At 41.3% G+C, this 20,513-nt stretch overlaps 1 protein-coding gene across 4 annotated transcripts in view; it reads right to left on the bottom strand.

Annotated features, from left to right (window-relative positions):
* SRSF11 (serine and arginine rich splicing factor 11) overlaps nucleotides 1-20,086 on the bottom strand; it is a 28,860-nt gene extending 8,774 nt beyond the window's left edge. For 2 of the 4 annotated variants that reach the window (XM_020992993.2, XM_020992996.2), the window contains exons 1-7: nucleotides 19,995-20,086; nucleotides 18,146-18,393; nucleotides 11,142-11,275; nucleotides 7,293-7,402; nucleotides 3,344-3,436; nucleotides 2,611-2,660; nucleotides 1,225-1,352 (exon numbers count right to left, since the gene is read on the bottom strand). In XM_020992993.2, coding sequence (XP_020848652.1) covers nucleotides 1,225-1,352; nucleotides 2,611-2,660; nucleotides 3,344-3,436; nucleotides 7,293-7,402; nucleotides 11,142-11,275; nucleotides 18,146-18,366 — 736 coding nt within the window. In that variant the 5' untranslated portion in view covers nucleotides 18,367-18,393; nucleotides 19,995-20,086. Of the gene's footprint in view, nucleotides 1-1,224; nucleotides 1,353-2,610; nucleotides 2,661-3,343; nucleotides 3,437-7,292; nucleotides 7,403-11,141; nucleotides 11,276-18,145; nucleotides 18,674-19,994 lie in introns of those variants that run through there. The other 2 variants (XM_020992994.2, XM_020992995.2) reach the window with 2 other exon arrangements.
* Between the last annotated feature and the right edge of the window lie 427 nt (nucleotides 20,087-20,513).

Here is a 20,513-nt window from a genome sequence, read left to right as displayed (position 1 = left end):
AAAAACAGCCATTTTCTCATTCTAAGTTCTATGTCCCCCCTCTCACTGGCACTTAGAATCTCTCTCAGATATTTTGCATGTTCACGAAATAATCCCTAGAATTCAGTTTTCTGAAGCGGGATCTATTTCTCTTCAATTCAGTAATAAGCACTGAGCTCACGGCTTTATGAGACAGATTCTACTACCCATCATGCTTTTGCAATGTTTACTACCTCAGAACTAAGACCATCTTTTCCTTTTAAATCCTTGCCTATAGGAAGGGCTCCCTCAAAGGGGTTAAAAGACTTCCCAAGCTTAATCCCAAATGGCTTTCATGGGCTCCCTCTCTTTAGCATCTATGGTGGTAGGATTTTAATTCAATCCAAGAAATAGCTATGAGGCACCTAACACGTGTGAGACTGTAAAACAGTGTTTTCAAGGAGCTCATACTCATGGGAGAGCCCTGAAGTCGGAGCTGAAGGACCTACACTGGGATTCCAGAGACATGTTGCTTTACCCCTTCTAGAGGTCTGTTTTATCATTAAAACGAGAGGAACCCATAAAAGACAACTCTAAGGATCCTTCCCAAACCTTTTCACTGTCCCAGCTCTCTACTTGAAATATGGCCCTGCTAACCCACGGCGTTACCATCCATGGGCTCTGCCAGGTGTTTTTCCTTCCAAGCTCTGCCTAATATGTCAAGAGGTGTCATTGATCTTTTCACTTTTCAATAAGTTAATATACTGTAAAGACTGATTTTTCCTTGCATCATGGTCCACCAAATAACAATAATAATAATGATGTTTCACAGAATGTTCTTGATGATTGCTTCTCAGTAATGATGGAATCCCCAACACCTCCCTATTCGTCAGATAAAGCCAAGATTATAAATGTCTCATCAGCCTGAAAGGACAAACCCAAACATCTAACTACTACTACTCATTTCTCCACACATTAGGATATGTGCCAATCTGCAAAATCAGAATGTTCTCTGCTAGACACTCTGACTTGCCCAGTGTCACAAGGCTAAGTGAACCCAGAGGATCTTCCTGACCCCAGGACCAGCACTCTGTGCACCACGGCGCCACCTAGTGGCCTCCAGCCACGAATGCTCCCGTTTCAAATGCATCTAAGTGGACTCCCCCTGATAACATGATTAAGAAGAGCAGACACGCTTCCCTTTTATGTCGGTGGCATGCACACCCACCCCCACATACCACGAACATGTGAAGAGTCAGGACTTACCTGGCTCTATTGCAGCGGAAATCAGTGACTGCGCTTCTCTTACTCTTTTCATTGCCTCCTCTATTTCTTTACTAGAGGTATCTGATTTTAGACTCGGTGAAACAAGACCTGCAGCAACATGGTTCAACCTGAAACCAACAAGGAGGTCAGTCCTAGTGTGCGTTACAAAGCACGATTTCAGACCAGATTTTCCTATTTAAAAACTCAGAGCCACGCTCTTAGATAACAACACAGAAGCATGCAAGACAACAGCACTGACACCCAGCAAAGCTCCCCCGGGACCTCCGGCTTGCTGCCACGCCCTTGGGACTTCTCTGACTGTCCACTGTGACCCCCCCCCCCCGGCTACTTTCTAGCTTTCCATTTCTTTCTTTCTTTTTTTTTTATTTGTAAGCCCAAAGCTTTAGCACAGTGCCTGGCACACAACAGGCACTTAATAAATGTTTACTGGCTATCGATTACTGATTGTATAAACTGATTTGGGGGTCCACTGAGAAATGAGGAAAGCTAAAAGATTTTTATGTTGATGACAGGATCCTCAGCCATCTTGAAACCCCTGGGAGGGAATCAAGGCATCCAAGAGCCTGAACAGGAGCCTAAAAATTAAGCCTTCGAGCTGAATAACACTGACCCCCCCCCCAATGTCCTCGAGGTGTCCCAGAAGTCTTAGTGCAGACTACAAAATCCCACATAGACTTCTGGGACCCCTTGAAGAATGTTCCCCTCTGCACAAAGTCCCTTATAAGTACAGAGGTGCCAGTTATGATGTTCTGAATACAAGATCTGAATATCAACCTTCTGGATCCCAACTACAAGCCCAGTCAGTGCCCTTCCTAAGGTCATGCTGCCCCTCAATGGGAAATAGCACATGGCAACAGATAGTGAGCAGATGTTTCTGAGGCTTACAACACTCTTTGGAAATGAGCTCTCAGCACCCATTTCACAAATGGGCCACCGTACAATTACATCAAACCATGCAGTTACTCTTCCACAGAACTGTTATGTCATGAAACCTCACGTAACATTTCACTACATGACTTCAGACTCAGTATTTCCCTAAATGAAAGTAAACGCCAAGCCACCTGCCAGAGCAGACCCTCAGCCTTGTCTGAGTTCTGGGAGGCCAGGAGAGTCCACAGGGCTGGTAAATAACTGTATTTTGTTGAAGGATAACTTGGTTACTAGGTGACTGGGTGAAACTTATGAAATCATATAAGGTACACAGGTAAAATTAGGAAATTTCTTTGGAAATGTTACAAGTTCAAGTAAAAATATTTAATGTAACATCCAGTTAACTTGCTATATGAATTATCCAAAAAAGAGCTGTGCTCTAAACATCCACATTCCTCATCTGTAACACTTTGATTCGTATTAAAGAAAACTTACTTAGGATCCACCGTGCTCATTAACTTCAGTAATTGATCTGCTGCAAGAGACTGTAAAAAGATAAAAGGACATTTAATAAAGAGAACATGCTATCTGGTCAATAACTGTAACAGATTCATCCCTCGGTGGCACTAAGTACTTTATAATCCCATGGGAGTCACCGGATGTGAAATGGCCCCCACACCACCTCCCACACGTTAGGCCTTGCTGTAAGGTTTTCACTCTTAGGCATGTCCTCAAAGGGGTACTGAGGATGGGACAAAAGGATAGGATTTTATACATTTAAAAAATCCCAAAGTTCATTAGCTAATGTTACATGAAGCAAAGATTCCATGATAGTAATGGTCTTGTAAAATAACTGATAGACGAAATTATCTGCAACCTCTCCATCCCAAACAACCTTGGAGAGTAAGATGTGAAAGAGGACAGAACAAACCCAAACTGACTCACATGCCTAAGACATGTACATAAACCATCCTCCAAATGCTGATTTCGGTGACTAGCCAAAGCTGCTGACACACAGACTACATGTCCAAATTTATACACAACTGGCAGCTCTAAACACTGCGATCCTGAGTGCGCCATAAGAGCAAGTTTACATGAAAAAAACAATTATCACCACACCAAGAGAACAAGGCATGATTATAATTCTCTTAAACAACAATTAACACAGGCACAGAAATGCAGCCTTCGTGAATCAGGACAAAGAGAAAGGTAATAAAGGAAACTCTACCTGAGAGTTCAGGTTTGCTCCAGGAAGCCCTAGAGCAGCAAGGGCAGGATCCAGAGCAGGGGCCCCCAAAGCAGCCAGAGGAACAGCACCAATCTGTGGAGGAGAAAAGAGAGGTGTCCAGAGACGTCCAACACACACAAGCAAACACAGGCACCACGTCAGCAAGTCAGTTACATCGAGGTGAACAATGGGGTGCCAATGTTGACCCAAAACCAGTGATCTCAAATTCATTACTAGATGATACCTGCACCGTTAAAATTTCAGAAATAAAACTGAGATTATGCAGCAGAAAATGAGGATAAATTCTAATCAGGAAGTCACTTCATTTCTCAAAATACATGTGGTTTATATCTAGTTATCCAGAGGCTGACCCTCAAGCTGCTTTTCCCACAAGATGCTTCCATTCTCCTGACCTCAGTTCTTCCCAGTGGACTTCTCATGACCCTAGCCAGCTCTAGAAGTGCAGAATTCTGGCAAATCAAGTGTTTTGTCATTTTTATCGAGGATTTACTTGGATCTTCTCCCAACTTAAAGAGCCCTACCAAGAATCCTTAGTGTAACTACCAAACAAACATCCTTTGGAAGAGGAAAACAAACCAAAAAACCACCCCAAATCCCAGGACCTACCAACAGGTCAAAATGCTTGGACCAGTAATAGATTGGTATGTCCTGTGTTCTCTCCCTGTAACCGAAGCAAACGTAACTCTCTTTACCTGCTCATTTGTAAAAGAGCAGCTCTAACACTTTTGTTCCTTATCTAGGCTCTACAGCTGGAGACGTGGCTTCTGGCAAAAATATTGTGAAAGAGCAACATATAACAAAAATTTCTGGTGATTGCCATATACTTGAAATATTCAACTTATTTTTTTATAAGTATACTTCAACAGCATAGTTGTTTTCTGAGGTTTGCTACAGCATAACCCAAAGATTCTAAAATAAAATTCTGATGCCTTTCGTCATTCATTCAACTCTACCTTCCCACAAGAAAAAAAAATCATTGGCTAAAAACATCCAACAGACAACAGGGAATTACAGAGAGCTGGCCTCAAGGCCTAAAGAGCTAGGTTTAAGTCCTACTTCTAACACACCAGGCTAGGGAACGCAGGTCACAGACATAACAAGCAGCTTTCTTCACAGCCCTACCATCGTGGCCAGTGACTGCCATTTGCCAAGAGCCCCGGCCTAGAAGCACTACCCACCGGAAAGGATACAAAAGGTGAGATGGGCAACCTTGAGCGCTTGAGGGCGGCAGGCTGCACTGGAGCAGTGCTATGCGCCCCTGCTAGAGAGCATTTTCTCACCTTGAATTCCCAACGCTACTGAAACCACAAGACCAGTCATAATAAATGACTATACATGTCCTAAGTTTCCCTGCCTCTCAGAACAGAGGCATTGTTATGTTTTCTGGGACTTAAAAACAACTTTCTGTGTTTAGTTTTATTCATCAACAGTTCTGGCCCTCCCCACTGCCCCTAAACAGCACTTTCTTCAGCTTTGCAGCTCCTCAGAAGTCCAGTGCCTTTCAGTGATCCTTATGTTTACACTGTTATAATTACAATTGTCTTCTGAGTTATTTCTTTAAAAAAAAAATTCAATTTTATTTTTTCCATCAACCTAAATTTGCCTTCCTTTATCCTTCTCCCACCTCAACTGAAAAAGAAGCAACTCCTAGTAACAAATACAAATAAGCAAAGAAAACAACTTCTCACGTTGGTCACGTGGCGTGTGTCTATCAATCTTACACCAAGTCCCTATCGCCTCCACATCTGCGGCTGTATGTTTGTTCTGTTTATTTCACGCCACACTTAGTCCATACAAACCATGGCATGTTTCTTCCCTGAGTTCCTTTTTGTGATTTCCTTCTGCCCAACAACATTCCATTCATTGCCCTTCTTTCCAGTTTGTTCATTCATGCCCCCATTCAATGCAAATTCACTTTGCTTCAATTGAATGGGACCATAAAGGGGACAGAGCTCATTTTCCCTGACTTCCTTGGAGTCTAGTGTGGGATCACTAGGTCAGCCATAAATATATGCAAATGTTGAATTACTTCTTGGTTTTAAGTTCCCCTGCACTGAAATGTCTGTCATTTCTGAAACACTGAATGGTGTGAACACAAAATCTTAGTTGTTTTATGAAGTATTTCTCTTACTGATTTGTAGAATTTTCTCATATGGTTGCTGATAAATTGAACTCTTTAAAGAATGGAATGGTTCTGGTTTGTGCTGATTAGCTTTGTACTTTGCAGAGGGAATGGAATTGTAATTTCACTGGTTGAGGGAACTTCCAGGTGAAGAAACTTCTCTAAGTCAGCACATTCTCTGAAAAGTAAAAAGGGCTGAGAGGGAGCTGCCTGGCGCAGGCATACAGTTCAAGTAACTGGCTCAAGTCAGTGTGCATCAGAGGAGGTGACCAAATCTTCGTGGCTTTGCCATCCACTCTAATTTTAGGTAGTAAAAATTGTCTTATCTGAGCATTTTTTATCTTTCTTTCCTTTGTTAAGAATTCTATGACTAGTCAACAAACAGTTGTGTGAAAGGTGCCTCAATTTTCTCTTCTCCATTTTCCGTGTGGCCTTATACCTTAAGGTCCCGTGCCCACTGTGAACCTGTGGTGGCTCACACCCAGTTTCTGCCAATGTGCTTCCCAGTTTCCCAGCAGTCTCTGTCTTCACTCCTCCCTCCAACAAAGATCTCCAGCTCTGGGGCTCAGCAAACATCAGCTTGTTTCGTTTCTTGCTTATTCGCTCTGTACCATCACGGTACATTTTTAAAAACCAGGATCAAACCGTTCTAACGCTTGCTGTTTTACAATCTAGTTTACAAGGCTGCGATGCCGCACCTCTTTCAATTACTTGCTTTCCCATTTCCCTGGAGATTCTAGACCATTCATCTTTCAAACGGATTTTATGTACTTTGAAAGAACATTTTAGAGAACCACCCCAAACCCCTAAATCAATAAACAAATTTAGATAGTGTTGTGAATGCTATCACAATGAGCAATCAATCTTTCCAGTTATCAAAGTCTCCCCTTTTCCCCCTGTAAAGTGTTTCAGAGCTGCAGTTATATAAACCATGCATATGTCCTGGTAGGTTAATTTTCATATAGTCCAAACATTCTGTAATTATCTGGAATACAATTTCTTAATTTTTGTTAATTCCAGACGCAGAAATACTGGTGATTTTCCTGGACAAATTATATTCTGTTAACCTTACCCAAGTTTTCAATCTTAGTTTACCTTATCCACTGATCCTCTGGGGTCATCTAAGTACTCTCAGATGTAAATGGGTAATTTTGACTTCTTGCAACTTACAATGCTTATATATTTTTTTGAACTATGTTAAACATAGTGATTTGAGAAAAAGAAGCAAACTATGACTTTTTAAACAGGTACACAAATTTTCTTTTAAGTCTGCAGCACAGCACCATCATTGTATTGTGTAGTGTAGTTAAGAACCTCTAAAGCCATTAGGCTTATGAATTATGGATCACAGTTCCTCACTGTAAGTTCCATCAAATTATTACTATAATCAGTGATGCTCAAGAACAGTTATAACTATTAATTCACCAAAGCATGAGACCTGGCAGTAGCCCACTTTTGTAGCAATAAGCAGGGCCAGATGTTTACATGAGCTACCAAATTGTGAGTGCCTTGTTTTTCAGGGGTGGGAGGCTGCAAAAATAATCTTTAGCATGCTAGACACCTGGAATTTTGTTTTTGCCAAGTTTTATGCAATGTAATTATATTTGCGGTAACATTTCTAGACAGCACAACTGAAAATAATTAAGCACATACCCTGTAGCAAGCACTGCGCTTTGTTAGCTAAGCTGTGTAAGTAAACGAATGCCTCCTGACTCTCGCTACTTGTGCTACCGTGAGGCCATGTCTTAAAAACACTTCGCCAGTTCCATTCCTTATCATTTTCTCAGAATTGATGAGGAGCAGTACCTGGGTAAGGGGGTTGGGGGTTGGCAGAAGTCCACCACCAGGCAGAAGACCTGCCACTGCATTAGCTGGTGCCAACAGAGACAAAGCCTTAGTCTCATCAGGAATAACTCCTGCAGAGAGATAGCCATGCATTAGAATACATTCTTTTTCAAGACAGAAAACACACAAAAACACCCAGAAAATGTCTCCCTGATACACCACCTGAGTTTGTTGAAAGTACTTATGTTGGCTAAAATATAAAGCTTGAATTCTATTAATATTTATCACTAATTTTATGTCAGAATGAAACTTCAATGTGTGAAATTTTGACTTCCTTTTTCTCTACAAATGGTTAAGTTTCTAGAGTAAAAAAAAATAGCACAATACACACTACTTTTTTGTTAACACTGCCAAGATGTCATCACCTGTACTCGATTTTTAAGTCATGAACCAAAGGTAAGCAAGCACAGTCGGCTCTCCAGGGTGTGCTCTCAACTTTCAAAAGCTGTTTTATGAACACGACTCGTGTCGGCTGCTTCACTATAAAGCACACAGAAAAATCAAGATACACAAGACAAAAAAGGTTGATTTAGGGGTTAATAATATGGCACAGTTCACTATGATCTTTTTTACACCTACCATATAAATTTCGTAAAAATTAAAGAGAAGAAAGGTATGTAAGGAAATTCTGTTGAATCAAGCGTAGGGCTTTTGCTGACTCAAAGTGAAACCGAATGGCTCTGCAGATCTCTGAATATTCACTGGGTGCGTGAAGGGTATAGACTTTGGCACATTCCTTACCTGTAGTGAAATGCTTTATGTTCCAATACGTGCCACGCTAACGGTACCAAAAAATGCTGCTATATATTGCCAGTTAAAAAGCAAACTTTGGCCCAAACTCTTGAAGCCACAAAAGACAAGTATGTCCATTTTAAATGCCTAGTCTATGTATTCAGCATAAATATTAATAAGGGTCCTATGATAAGACAATACTCATGTAGACAATTTTAATCCTATCCAACAGCAAAAGCCCTATACAGATAGATGGATTAATCTGTTAATGTGCCCAAGCCCCCAAAATGAGAGTTCAATAATACAATTTAACTACATATTTGCAAATACCAGTAGTATTTCTGTAATACATATTAAGAAACTGCATCTCATCATAAAACATACAATATGTACAGGGCACTTAAGAGAAACTGGATAAGCTGCAGAAGAAAACTGTTGGGTGGTATTTTCAGCAGGGCCTGGTATATAGTTCAGGCTGAACCAGGGAAAAGAACTGTAAAACACAACAACAAAAAAGAAAAACCACTGTTAAATAAAGGTAATGGTTCCTTCCACCTATACTGAGAGTGCCGATAATATAAACAAATGTATAATACACAGCACTGTTATCTTGTTTGTGTCAGAGCTGTCATCAATTTAGATACCAAGAGTTATGGAGGGAGAGGGGGGAGAAGATCATTTGGATATTGGGCACTAATTAATGCATCAATATATTAACATACCTATAGAGATTAAGGGATAATTTTGCATGCAAAATTATGTCTCAGAAAGAGGATATATAAAATATCAACATCTCTATCTCAAATTAGTGCAATTGCAACATTTCTGGCAATCTAAATAGAAATCCTCTTGAACTTATTGTGAGACACCTAATAGAAGATCTGCATCCATTAAAAAAAATCATGCATCCGATCCTCTGATTTTTAAAAAAAAACTATTTAAAAATAAAACTACAATTTGAAAATAGCAATGAGGCCCCTCACCAGTTAATTTTCATGCGTCAAGAGTTTTTTTTTTTACTGCTGCTTTGATAGAACCATGAAATACTGCATGAATGTGTAGAAATGAAAGAAAAAGAAACAGACAAAAGAAACAAACATTAACCAAGGAACCTAAATAATCCCCCAATCCATTAATATTAAGAGTTCCTTGCAAATCTAACTATATCACAATGTTTTCAATTTCAGGCTATGCCTTCCCATAGACTCTGTGTGTACAATTCTAACACACTGAGCAAGAGCCAACACCAAAGGGTAAGAGCTAAAAAGGGAGTGGAACTGTGAGAGGGGGGAGGAGAAACTGTGCAGTGAGACACCTGGTGCCAGGCAACATTAACACCGCACATTGTAAGAGAAATACACCAAGAAGAGGTTTTTGAAATGAAAACCATCCATAATTAAATAGATTAAAAAAATTCACTTTCAAAAACTCATCTAAAAAAGTGACAATGTTCCCTTTTAAACCGTATATGAAAAGCTGCTGTTTTATGGTATGCTGGAAAAACTTGACAGAAGGCTTATCCAACAAAGGATTCCTTTTTCTAGAAAAGCCTCACTAAAATGTCCTTACAAATTATTTTACAGGCATTTGCCCCAAAGACCTGCACCAAGACCCATCAATCAGGCTCACGATCTGGATTTCGTTGGGTGCCAGGTTTCTTCTCTAACAGGAACAGTGACAAAAAGGAAATGACTCAGCCACAACACGCCACCCCAGGGAAGACTGGTCATAGCCAGGCTCTTACTCTTTAGTACTGAGACGGACATGCTGTTAGAGAGCATGCCTTCGCCAGGAGCAGAAGATCAGAAAAACAAAATCAATCTCTACGAGTCTTCTGGACTAGAGATCTTGAAACCCAATTATCAGGCATGGTGCAAATTTTCAGGCTGATACTGAGAGTTTTAAGTTATTTTCCTTTTAGAAAAGACAGTATCAAGAAGCTAGCTGCCCTGTGACCAGTTCATGAAAGAAAAAATGGCAGATTTAAAATGCCTGGCCAATAAATGCAGTAATTATACACATTTACCTAAATTCCAGTAATTCTCCTATATTTCACTGATTTTTCTTAACCATGTGCTACATTTATAGAGAAATAAATCAAGTAAAGGTACATTTGTACTAAAGTCTGCCTCAAATTTCATAAAGCGGCTGTAAAAGTGCTGTCTTCTCCCACTGTTAAGATCCACCCACCCCACTTTTGTCCTGTCCAATTACTTTAACAGCCTAAAATGTAAAAAGACAGAAAATGTAGTTAACATTTGGTGACACCAGGAAAACACCTGGGGGGCTTGAGCGGGGCTTGCTGGCCTTTAGTTATTGTCTAGAATCCCCTGTAGCGGCAGAGGACCCACTGTTTTTCAGTCATCTGGAAGGGCTTTGCATTTGCCTTCTCCACTACAAAAATCACACACACAAATAACAGAGAGAAGAGTTTATTATTTAGTGAAATTCTATAAAGTATAGCAAGGCTGAACAAGAAAACTTGGAATAAAATAAAATGCCCAGTGCCCCTCTGGCACCTAACCTAAAGGAATTTTTGGCTTTTCACACAAACCACAATCATTCAACCCTTGGTATACTGGAATCTACAATTTGGTAAATTTAATTGGAAGTATCAGTGAAAGGAAATAATGGCCACTACTGTTCTCATTTGTTTTAAAAGTAGAATTCCAAGTCATGCATTTTTTAAAGGCATCTATGTGAAAGTGCATATATCAGACTGTTGATTTTTAAGGGCTTTTTTTAAGGGTAGGGGAAGAGGGGTTAAACTTAACACCAATTAAGATAATTGCTTACTAAATGTCTTTTAGGAATTGAAGTTAAGGACAGTTATTTTATTTTCACTAATAAAAAAGGGCTAAACTAGAAAAATTAGAACTGACTCTAATTTTGAAAATTAAGAATGACTAAAAATTGACCATAATGTCAGTAAAAACTACGGACCACAGTATACCAAGGGTCTCAAAATGTTAATTGCTTAGATTTTTAACATGCTACTATTACTCACTCTACCAAACTAGACTGAGGTAGACGGTCATCAAGAGGATGGCCACATAGGCAGTGAAACAAAGCACAAACCTTCTGCATAGGGAACGACTATCAAAGCTCTGTCAACGAATACAGTGTTTGTCAGATGCTGGGCCACAACTGCCGAGTCTGGATCGTGGAACTTTACAAAACAGACACGTGAGGACACTGGCAAAGGCGAGTCACTGAGGACAGAGAGAGACAACGAGAGAAGAGATTAGTTACCACAGCACTACATTACCACAAAAAAAGAAAATGCACAGGCTCCCAAATACACTAAATTCACACACAGCATTTCCAAAAGAACAAGCACGATTCTACTTTACGATGTAACAAACCCAAAGTCAGGAAATCTTTCAAAATTTGCTAGGGGCTCCCTGAAATTTTAGCTGTCTAATAACATGTGTTAATGACCAATATAAGGTAGATACACCAGCAAGCTTCAAGTGAAGCTGCCCAATTGTCAATGCACATGGCTGGGACAGTCCTGCTCCAGGCAGTGCATGAAAACTGGATGCCTCATAGGCAGCACATTAATCTCCTTGGCCTGTACCCTCTTGGCTTCACGTGCCTACCCCTTCTGCATAAACTCTTGACCACAATGATAACAAAAGAAACTTGTAATCAAATGTAAACTTCACAACAAATGTTACAGGTTTTTGGAGATGGAGGAAAAGCAAAAAGCTCTGCTTATCAATCTGATCTTGCTAAGCTTCAGAAAGAGAATGGGGGTTTCTTTGGCTCTAGCAAGCTACTTCCCATTTAGAGAAGGTACTCACCAGCTTTAAGCATAGTATAAATTGAATAATTTAGATATTTTGGTTTGTGACTTATTGAATATATACAGTAAAGGGGGAGAATACAGAATGTCTAATACCTGAGGGATCTTGATTTTCCCATTCTAAGGTTTAGAATTTCTTTAAAATTATTACTTACTATGCTTGCAAATAATTCAGGAGGTATCAAGTACCATATAAATGTTGCTGTGAGGCTGCTGTCTTTTGATTCTAAGTCTCTCTAAATGTAATACAAAGACAAGAGTCTTAATATATTTATAAAAATATGGGTCAACAGATTGGGTGGTGGTGGTGTGAATATGCTTTCATCTGGGTTTTTTTTTTTTGGTGGAGAGCAGAATATAGAAAGCAAAGACGCTAATGAGCGGTCGGTAAATCTCTTCAAAGGTTGTAAACAGTCAAAGAACCCATTGGGTATGAGCAGGGACTAGACTTGAGACTGCACCGGTATAGAGAACTCCCAGGGAAGGAAACTGCCTCTACTGCTGCCTGGGGGCAGGAAGAGGTTACTTGCCCTGAGTTACACAGTACAAAAGCATTAGTGGTAGGACTGGAACACAGGTTTTCCTGGTTTTGAGGCTAGCCCTCAACTTCTTCAGTGGCAGAAGGCCTCTGAATTATTTTCATAATGATGTTTAAATGAAATTAGTGACCTACAGCCCCTAAAATAATTCCAAATGCTAACAGTTTTCATCTTAGAATATACTTAGGATTACATTCTCTCTTCCTAGTGAACAGGACTCTCTTCTTAATAACACAGTACTTGGAAAAGCACTTTTTAAGGATAATCTCTACAGCCAGAAGGTGGGTGGATATAGAAGCACTGGATCAGGAGAAGTCCTGGATTCACATTACCCATGGGAGTGAGGAAGTCGAATCATCCTTCTGTGCCTCTCAGGATAACAGATTTGTATCTCTAAGGGATCTTAAGAGATCATATAGCCCAAACCATTCATTTCAGAGATAAGGAAACACATCAAGAGAGATAACGGAATTTGTTCAAGATTAACTCAGGTGCTAAACTCCCAGAGCTGGCACGTGAGCCAAGGTTCTGTGATTTTAAATCTAACGCTCTTTCTACCACATATACCATAGTGATAGGTTGCCCATGTAAAACTGTAAAATGAATATTCTAAAGTTATTTTTAAAAATTATCTTCATGCTATCTAAGATAAAAAGTATTACTTTACCTAAATCCTCCACGGGTAGTTAATGATTACAAGGAAACAAACCCCGAAGAGCATATTTAGGGACAAAGTGAAAATAATTTATTATTTGTATTAAATTTAAAACTCTTAAGAATCAATATAAAATGGTATCAGCCAGTTGTAAATGTCATCTACTCTGAGATGACCTGAAAATGTGCTGCTGCTAACGTGACAACAAGCAACCTGAACTACATTAAACTGTAACGATGAAACATTTAATAAAATAAATAAAAATACAGATAATGCTAGTACCTTCTGTAGGAATTAGGGGCCATGATTCTATTAGGCTTTGACATAAGTGATCTATGTGGAACAGAAATACAATGGGATGCTCCTCCTGTCAAGAATGCGTTTATGTTTTATACAGAAAAGATGTCACGTATCAGACAACAGTATGACAGCAAACACGATCACTATCAGGTAACCTCCAGGAAAATGAAATCTGGAGATTAACAATTGATCAAGTACTGACTGCTGGGGGGGGATGTTCCCTAAAGAAAAGCAGGTGCTAGAGCAGAACAGGGCTAACAACCTGCAGGCTTTCCTGCTTCAAACATCTGATTTCCTTTGCTCTGATTTCAAGCTATTTTGTTCTATCCCAGATTTGTAGTATTTTCAACTCAGAGTCCCTATTCTAGAGCAGTAGAAGGGGTGATAATGTCCAGAATTGTAATAGATAATTCTGAAGCCCAATACCAGCTTGGGTCTGAAAAACCGAGTGTCCTTCCCTTTCACCGCAGCTTTTATGACTACACTACCATTAAGAGTTTAACAGGTAAAGGAAGCTACCTTGAGTTTGAGAGAAGTTCGGTACTTCTCTCTCAAAAATAGAACCTAAATTACTTGCTTTCTGGCTAAATGATGGTACTCCAATTTAAGCTGTAGAAGAACTGGACATCATGCCACCAAATGACTAGACGAACTACAAGTCTTTAGCTTGGCGAACAGAAGATGACAACATGTGTCTCAAAGGGAATTGGCAGCAAGATAAGGGGAGAGATTTATGGTCTGGCAGCCAGGAGTTGTACTGTGAGTATTTTAAGGATCATCTAGAGGAAGAGGGATTTTCTTTTTTCTTCAGTTGGCACCACAGTGTCAGAACTAAGACAACTGAGTATTTGCAAAGAGTACAGGAGTTGGGAACTGGAAGAGTTGAGTTAAGAAAATTCCATATCTGGCCCTTCTACAATATCATTGTGACCATGGACAAGTCAATTGAGCTCTGGGCCTCAGTTACTCCATCTGTAAAATGAAGTAAAATACCACACACCACACCTACACTTCAAAAGTTTTCGTAAGGCCCAAATCAAATATCTGCAAAGAGTCTTGCGAAACTTAAAAGTGCTATATATCAATTTATATCGTTACAGGAAAGATTTCCACCCATTTATCTGATTAGTCCTCCATCTAGAACTTGAGGTAGTGTCATTTGCAGTGGCATGAAGGATAAAAATAACAAGGTTTCACATCCAAAAAATTAAATGTAGAGTCAAATCATAATGCTTGATATTGTCACAGGAGTATTTTTTTTAATTAGGAAGAACTGTCTCAGAGCCTCAACTGAGCCACATCACCTAATGACAACTGAAAACAAAGGAAAAACAGCTGGTGGAGAGGAAAAGAAAGAACTGAAGATTATCTGGTAGTCAAGAGGAATCAGAATTTGTTTTTACAGTAAAAAAGAATCATTTAACAGACATTTCCTTAGTGTGTATCATGGACAAAGCGCTAGGCTTTTTCTTTTACACACTTTGCAATTTCCACAAGTTCCATCTTGATACATATACTTTGATCTGATTTCTCAGCTGCACTCTCTAGCATAACAAAAGGTGCAACATGGCGTGAACAGCAGCAATGAACCCAGGGCTTTTTAGAAAGGCTGTGTCCATCAAGGCAGAGCACCACTCTTCAGGGATGTTATCAAAAATGGAAGGAAAGACAAGCTGTTCTCTTCTTGCCTTTTCCAGAGACCGGAGTTTTCACTCAGAATGTGACTTATGCTTTCGTTTCATTGTCAATCATACTAAGTGCATAACATTTTAATTATCTGCAGAAAGTGGCCTCAACCCAAGGAATGCCATTTTCTGTTTAAAGGCTACAATCAATGTTGACTTTCAGCAGAATGACTATTTTTTAAACAAAGTCTTTCTGAAGCAATAAGCTAAACATTTTTTACTATTCAGATCAGTCGTTAACTTAATTAAAGGGAAGATCAACCCCTAAGGTGGATTGTTCTTCTAACTCATCTAGACCACAGGTTCTCCAAGTGGGCTGGGATCAGGCCCCAGATACCTGGGGGTCTCCAGGTTGGAACTATTTGTATGATGGTACTAAGCCATTATTTCCCCTTTCCACTTCTGTTATTGCTCTAGTGCACAGTAGAGTGTCCCAGAGGCTGAACGAGTTGTGAACAAAAGCTTCAGTTGCAGCACATAGACAGGGTCAATATCTTGTCTACAGAGTTGTACTTTGACCTTACAAATGGACAAATTGGGCTGGACTTTCTGCTTTGCTTGTATTCATCTATTATTAGCACCAACTAATCATTTCTAGTGAGAAACTTATTAAAGGACTGAATAACTTTTCTGAATCTCATGGTTAATCCTGGGACAACTATGTTGCTATTTGCAGCAACGGTGTCAAAGCAATGGTGGATGAAACTGCTGCTGCCTTAGATGGAATGGGGGGGGGGGCGGCGCGCGCGCAACAAACTATACCAGTCATCATTGTGTTCTTTACAGACACAAGTTCCCAGTAAAAACAACCCATCAGTTTCATTTAAGTCCTTGAGAAAACAATAAAATTTATTAAGTTTATTAAATCTCAACACTCCCTCCCCAACTCCTGTTCACATGTTCTTAATGCCCTGTATGACAAAACAGCAAGTCCTCATACAGCATCGCCGCTTGCTGCCTGGAGGAAAAGCAGTGGGTTTAGAAATGAAAAGATGGTTATTCCAACTTGGGTAGGATGTAGTATGTTCAGCAGACACAGTCTCAAAAAGGAACGATGTGAGCACTGTCACTTTAAGAAAAGAAAACTGACATTTTTTGGTTGCCAATGATAAAACTGAAGCTTTCAAGAGAAAATTATAATTTTGGAAAATTTGTATTCGACACCAGTTTGACAACTTCCCAATACTTAAGGACTCTTCTGATGAGATTGGTGGTGACATTAACGAATGCACACTTTCAATGTCGTATAATGAAATGTGTTAACATATGGAAGATATGCCCATACCCATATTTTGCAGATGACTGATGTGTGAAATATTATAAAATCACTCATAGTGTAAAAGAAGCATTCAAAGCACAAGATATGCTAATGGATTAAAAAAAAATTCATGATATGGTTTTAGATCCTACACTGCAACTAACCTTTAAGAAACTACGAGTAGTCGGTTTTAGTGTAGTAACAAAAGAATAATATCCACAATTATCTGAAAAGGTTATTAAAATACTCCTTTCTATTCCAACTACTTATCTGGATGAGGCTGGATTTTCTTTACATACTTCAACCAAAACAAAGTATTGCAATAAACTGAATATAGAAACAAACAAAAGAATCCAAGCTGTCTTCTATTAAGCCAGACATTAAGAAGACTTGTAAACCATGTAAAAATAAATAAAAGCTATTCTTATTTTTTTTTGGTCTGGAAAACATACTTTTCATAAATGTTATTTATGCTAATGTAATGAGTTTATTATTATTTTAAGTAAATTAATACAGACTTTAAAATTTTGCCAGTTTAAATTTCTAACGCAGTAAATATTGTTAGTTATTAGTCACATAAACAAACACTCTTTGGGAACCTCGAGCATCTTGACAGGAGGAGAAAAAAAAAAGCTTGAGAATCACTGATTTAGACAACCATGGAATGAGGCAGGGACTTGCTCTCAAGGCTGAGCGACAAGCAAGGGGCAAAGGTATGACCAGAACCACGCTCTCTTAGCGCCCAGGTTGGATTTCTTTCCCATTGCACTCTGCTTCTAAGAAACAGAAAGCCTGTATTTCCTATTCCAGTAGCTGCCTCACTCTTGAAGTAATTTCTTAATAACAGACTGAGGGGAAATTGCTTAGGACGATGAATGTATTTGTATTTGACGCCAGGGACAAAAATCTCATGATTTTCACTCTCTACCATATTTTTCTATCTCTGCCATTTTATTTTTACTCATTAACACTAAACACCATCAAAGTAAATAAAGTTACACTCAATCTTAATTCTGCTTCTCTTCCCTTGTGGAAAAGTTCAATCTCCTTACAGAATGGGAAACTCAGGTCTCAGAAAATTGAAGTGACCTGCCAAAGATTAAGTATTCAGTCTGTTAGAGTGGAGTCTGACGGACGGGACACCAAATCTCACATCATGCTAAATGCCCCATCCCCCCACTCCGTGTTCTTCCATAAATCTGTACAAGACCTCTTTAGCTTTTCCCTATATACTAAATTTTACTGTTACCCGTTAAAAAAATTACAGAAGGCAACCTACTTTTACAGTAATAATCCGCCATTTAGTTTAAAGATAGCAGACCCAACCATAAATTAAATAACGTATTAATGTACCAAACATGGGCTTCTTAAAATTAGTTATATTAAGAGAATGAAAAAAGAGAAACACGGTCAGAGCTGAAATGGAGACATCACTGGATACAGCGAAGTAACCAGGAAATAGGTGACGACTGCAGCATCCGGCTGAAATGTAAGTAAGTCCAGGAGAATAAAAAGGGCCCAGCTTTCCCTCAAACGCACTGAAGACGTTATCAGTTCAGTGTTTAGCCTCGACCCGGCAGGTGTTGGATTGTCAGAGGTAAAGAACCCGCTCTCCCGGCCCCGGGGAGTCCCCCGTTTAGTTTCCAGCCTAACTGAAGCCCTCTCTCAGGACTTCTTTCTCAACACAATCTCCGATCGCGCTTTCGCCCTTCCCCGAGCGTCTTCAGCACTCCTCACGCCGGGAGGGCGCAGGAAGGCACAGGGGCCCGCACCGCCCCCCCCCGGCGGCCACATCGGCCCCTCCAGCACCGAGCCCCCCCCCCCAACGGCTACTCACTCGGGCGGGAAGAGGCGCAGCTCGTCGATCTTGCCCAGGAAGCCGAAGAGGGTCCGCATCTGCTCCGAGCTGGCGCTCGGGGACACGTTCGTCACCTGGATGACCTCGGTGCCGCCGCCGCTGCCGCCCCCGGGCACGCCGCCGCCACCGCCCGGGCCTCCGCTGCCGCTCGGGCCCGGGCCCGGGCCCGCGGCGCTGGGGACGACGGTGGGCGTGCTCATGGCGCTCTCGGGCCTCGCTCGCTCCTGCTTTAACACATCAAACACACAACAAACAGTGAGAGGAGGGAGGGGAGGGAAAGGGAAGCCGGGTCCTCCGCCGCCGCCGCCGCCGCCGCCGCCGCGCCCGGGGGGGAGGGGGAGGAAGTGAAAGAGGAGGAGGAGGAAGAGCAAGGGGAAGAGGAGAGCGAGCGAGGGGCGGGCGGGCCCGAGCGGACGCTGAGAGCGGGGGCACGGCCGTGGACCGCGCGCAGGCCCAGGCACGCACAGAACAAACGGCCGCCCCCTTTCGCTCAGACTGGGCCGCGGCGTCCCACAATGCTCCGCGCCAGCGCATGCGCGCCTGGCGTGCGTGCCGCGTCAGCGGGACCGGCGGTGTCGTCATCCCGTAACGTCACTGGGGAAAGGGCCCAGGGCCGAGCAGGGCCGAGGCCTCCCAACCCAACAGGGCTCCCTCCCCACTGCTCGCAGCGCCGGGCCTGCAGGCAGGAAGCCTTGCCTGCCTCGGTTTCCCCATCAGTCAGACCGGGGTGACTGAGACCCTGGCTGGGAGACTCCTCCTTCCCCCCCCATCGCCTCTAGGATCGAGCCCCAGCCTGGGTCGGTACCGGCCCAAGGCCGCGGTCCGCTCCCCCAAAGGCGCAAGAGTCGGGCCCCCGAACAAGATTCCATACTCCCCCCGCTAGATTGTAAGCTCCCGGCGGTCAGGGGATGGTTCCAGTCCTGCCCTGGACACCAGCTGTGTCCGCAAGGCCAAGGACCTGCCCTCAGGTCCTTCCCCGCTCTAAGATGTAGGGGCTGGGTCGCCCCCAGCATCGAGGTCAGGTTCTCGGGCCCTTTGTGGGGTGCTGGTCAGCACGGACAGCTCAGTGCTGGTTCGACCGATGGATAAGAGGGGGAGGAGGATCCCTCTTCTCCCCACCACCCTCTCCCAACACTGTACTGTACTTCCATGACATCTTTCCTTTTCGATGAACACATTCCATTTTGTTTTTTAATTTTACCTACTAGAGCTTTTTATTAAATTGCCAAAGCCTGAAATTTATGAGCTGAGCTCCGAAGAAGTTCTTTTACGTTGCATACCTTTAAGGACACTGCTGTCTATGGAGCCTTTAAAGCACTGCCCTCAAATTCAGATAGAAAGGGGCCTCACAATGCCTTCCATAAGGATCCCTGCCAGCTGGGCAGCATCTTGGCTTGGAAAGCCACAGGTTAACATTACTTGTGTTTTGTTCATCTGGTCACATATTTCCAGATTTCATTTTAATCTAGTTTGGGCCAGCTGGGGAGCCCATTTGACATCTCTGCCTTAAGTAACCTCAATATTTAAATTAAATAGCTGAATCTGCTTTATAATCACCTATTTTTTTAGTAGCTTGTAAAACTACTTAATGATCAAACAACATCAGGGGCATACAAATATTCTCTGGGATTACTGAACCCGAAACTCCACTTAACAACAATTTCAGTACCTGGAGAGGTGGGAATATTTTGGTTTTTGTACCTAGAATTTAGCACAATGCCAGGTGAATGATAAATTTAATAACAGATTCATTAAATTTTGACAGGTATCTGAAAATATTAAAAATGCCAGCACTTGGACATTATAAAAACAAAAAGGCCAAACTCACCTGCTAATACAGAGTTTTCATCCAATGAAATTAATATGCAGTTCCTATCAGCTACAGGTTTTTTTTGAAGAATCCTGTGCTTTTTATATGGGTGCTCTACAAACAAAAGATACAAACTATTCAGGCACAGATAGGACAACCATGGATTTCAGCTTACCCACATTGGAGATGATTGTCCAAACAGGTTCAAAACAAGTCTACATATCGTACCTGCTGTTACAACTGGTGATGAAATAGTATACTGTACACATTTATTAAGTACCGGCCGTGTGCCAGGCACTGTGCTAAGTTAGCACTAGGGACACAAGTACAAATGAAACAATCTTATGCACAAAGAGATCACACTGTAACGGCAGAAATGACAAAACACATAAAAGTAGACACAGCATAAATATACAAAATACACACAAAGTAGTTAAATATAAGGTAATTTTGAAGGGAGGGCACTAGCAGTTGGGGGGAAGTGGAAAGTCTTCATGCAGAAGATGCTGCTTGAGTTTCTTGTTAAAGGAGAAGGAA

This window comes from Phascolarctos cinereus, unplaced genomic scaffold, assembly GCF_003287225.1.
Source record: "Phascolarctos cinereus isolate Bilbo 61053 unplaced genomic scaffold, phaCin_HiC Scaffold_5;HRSCAF=322, whole genome shotgun sequence".
NCBI classification, from domain to species: Eukaryota; Metazoa; Chordata; class Mammalia; order Diprotodontia; family Phascolarctidae; genus Phascolarctos; species Phascolarctos cinereus.
The sequence above is the reverse complement of the archived record's forward strand: the minus strand, read 5'-3'. Positions and strand labels throughout refer to the sequence as shown.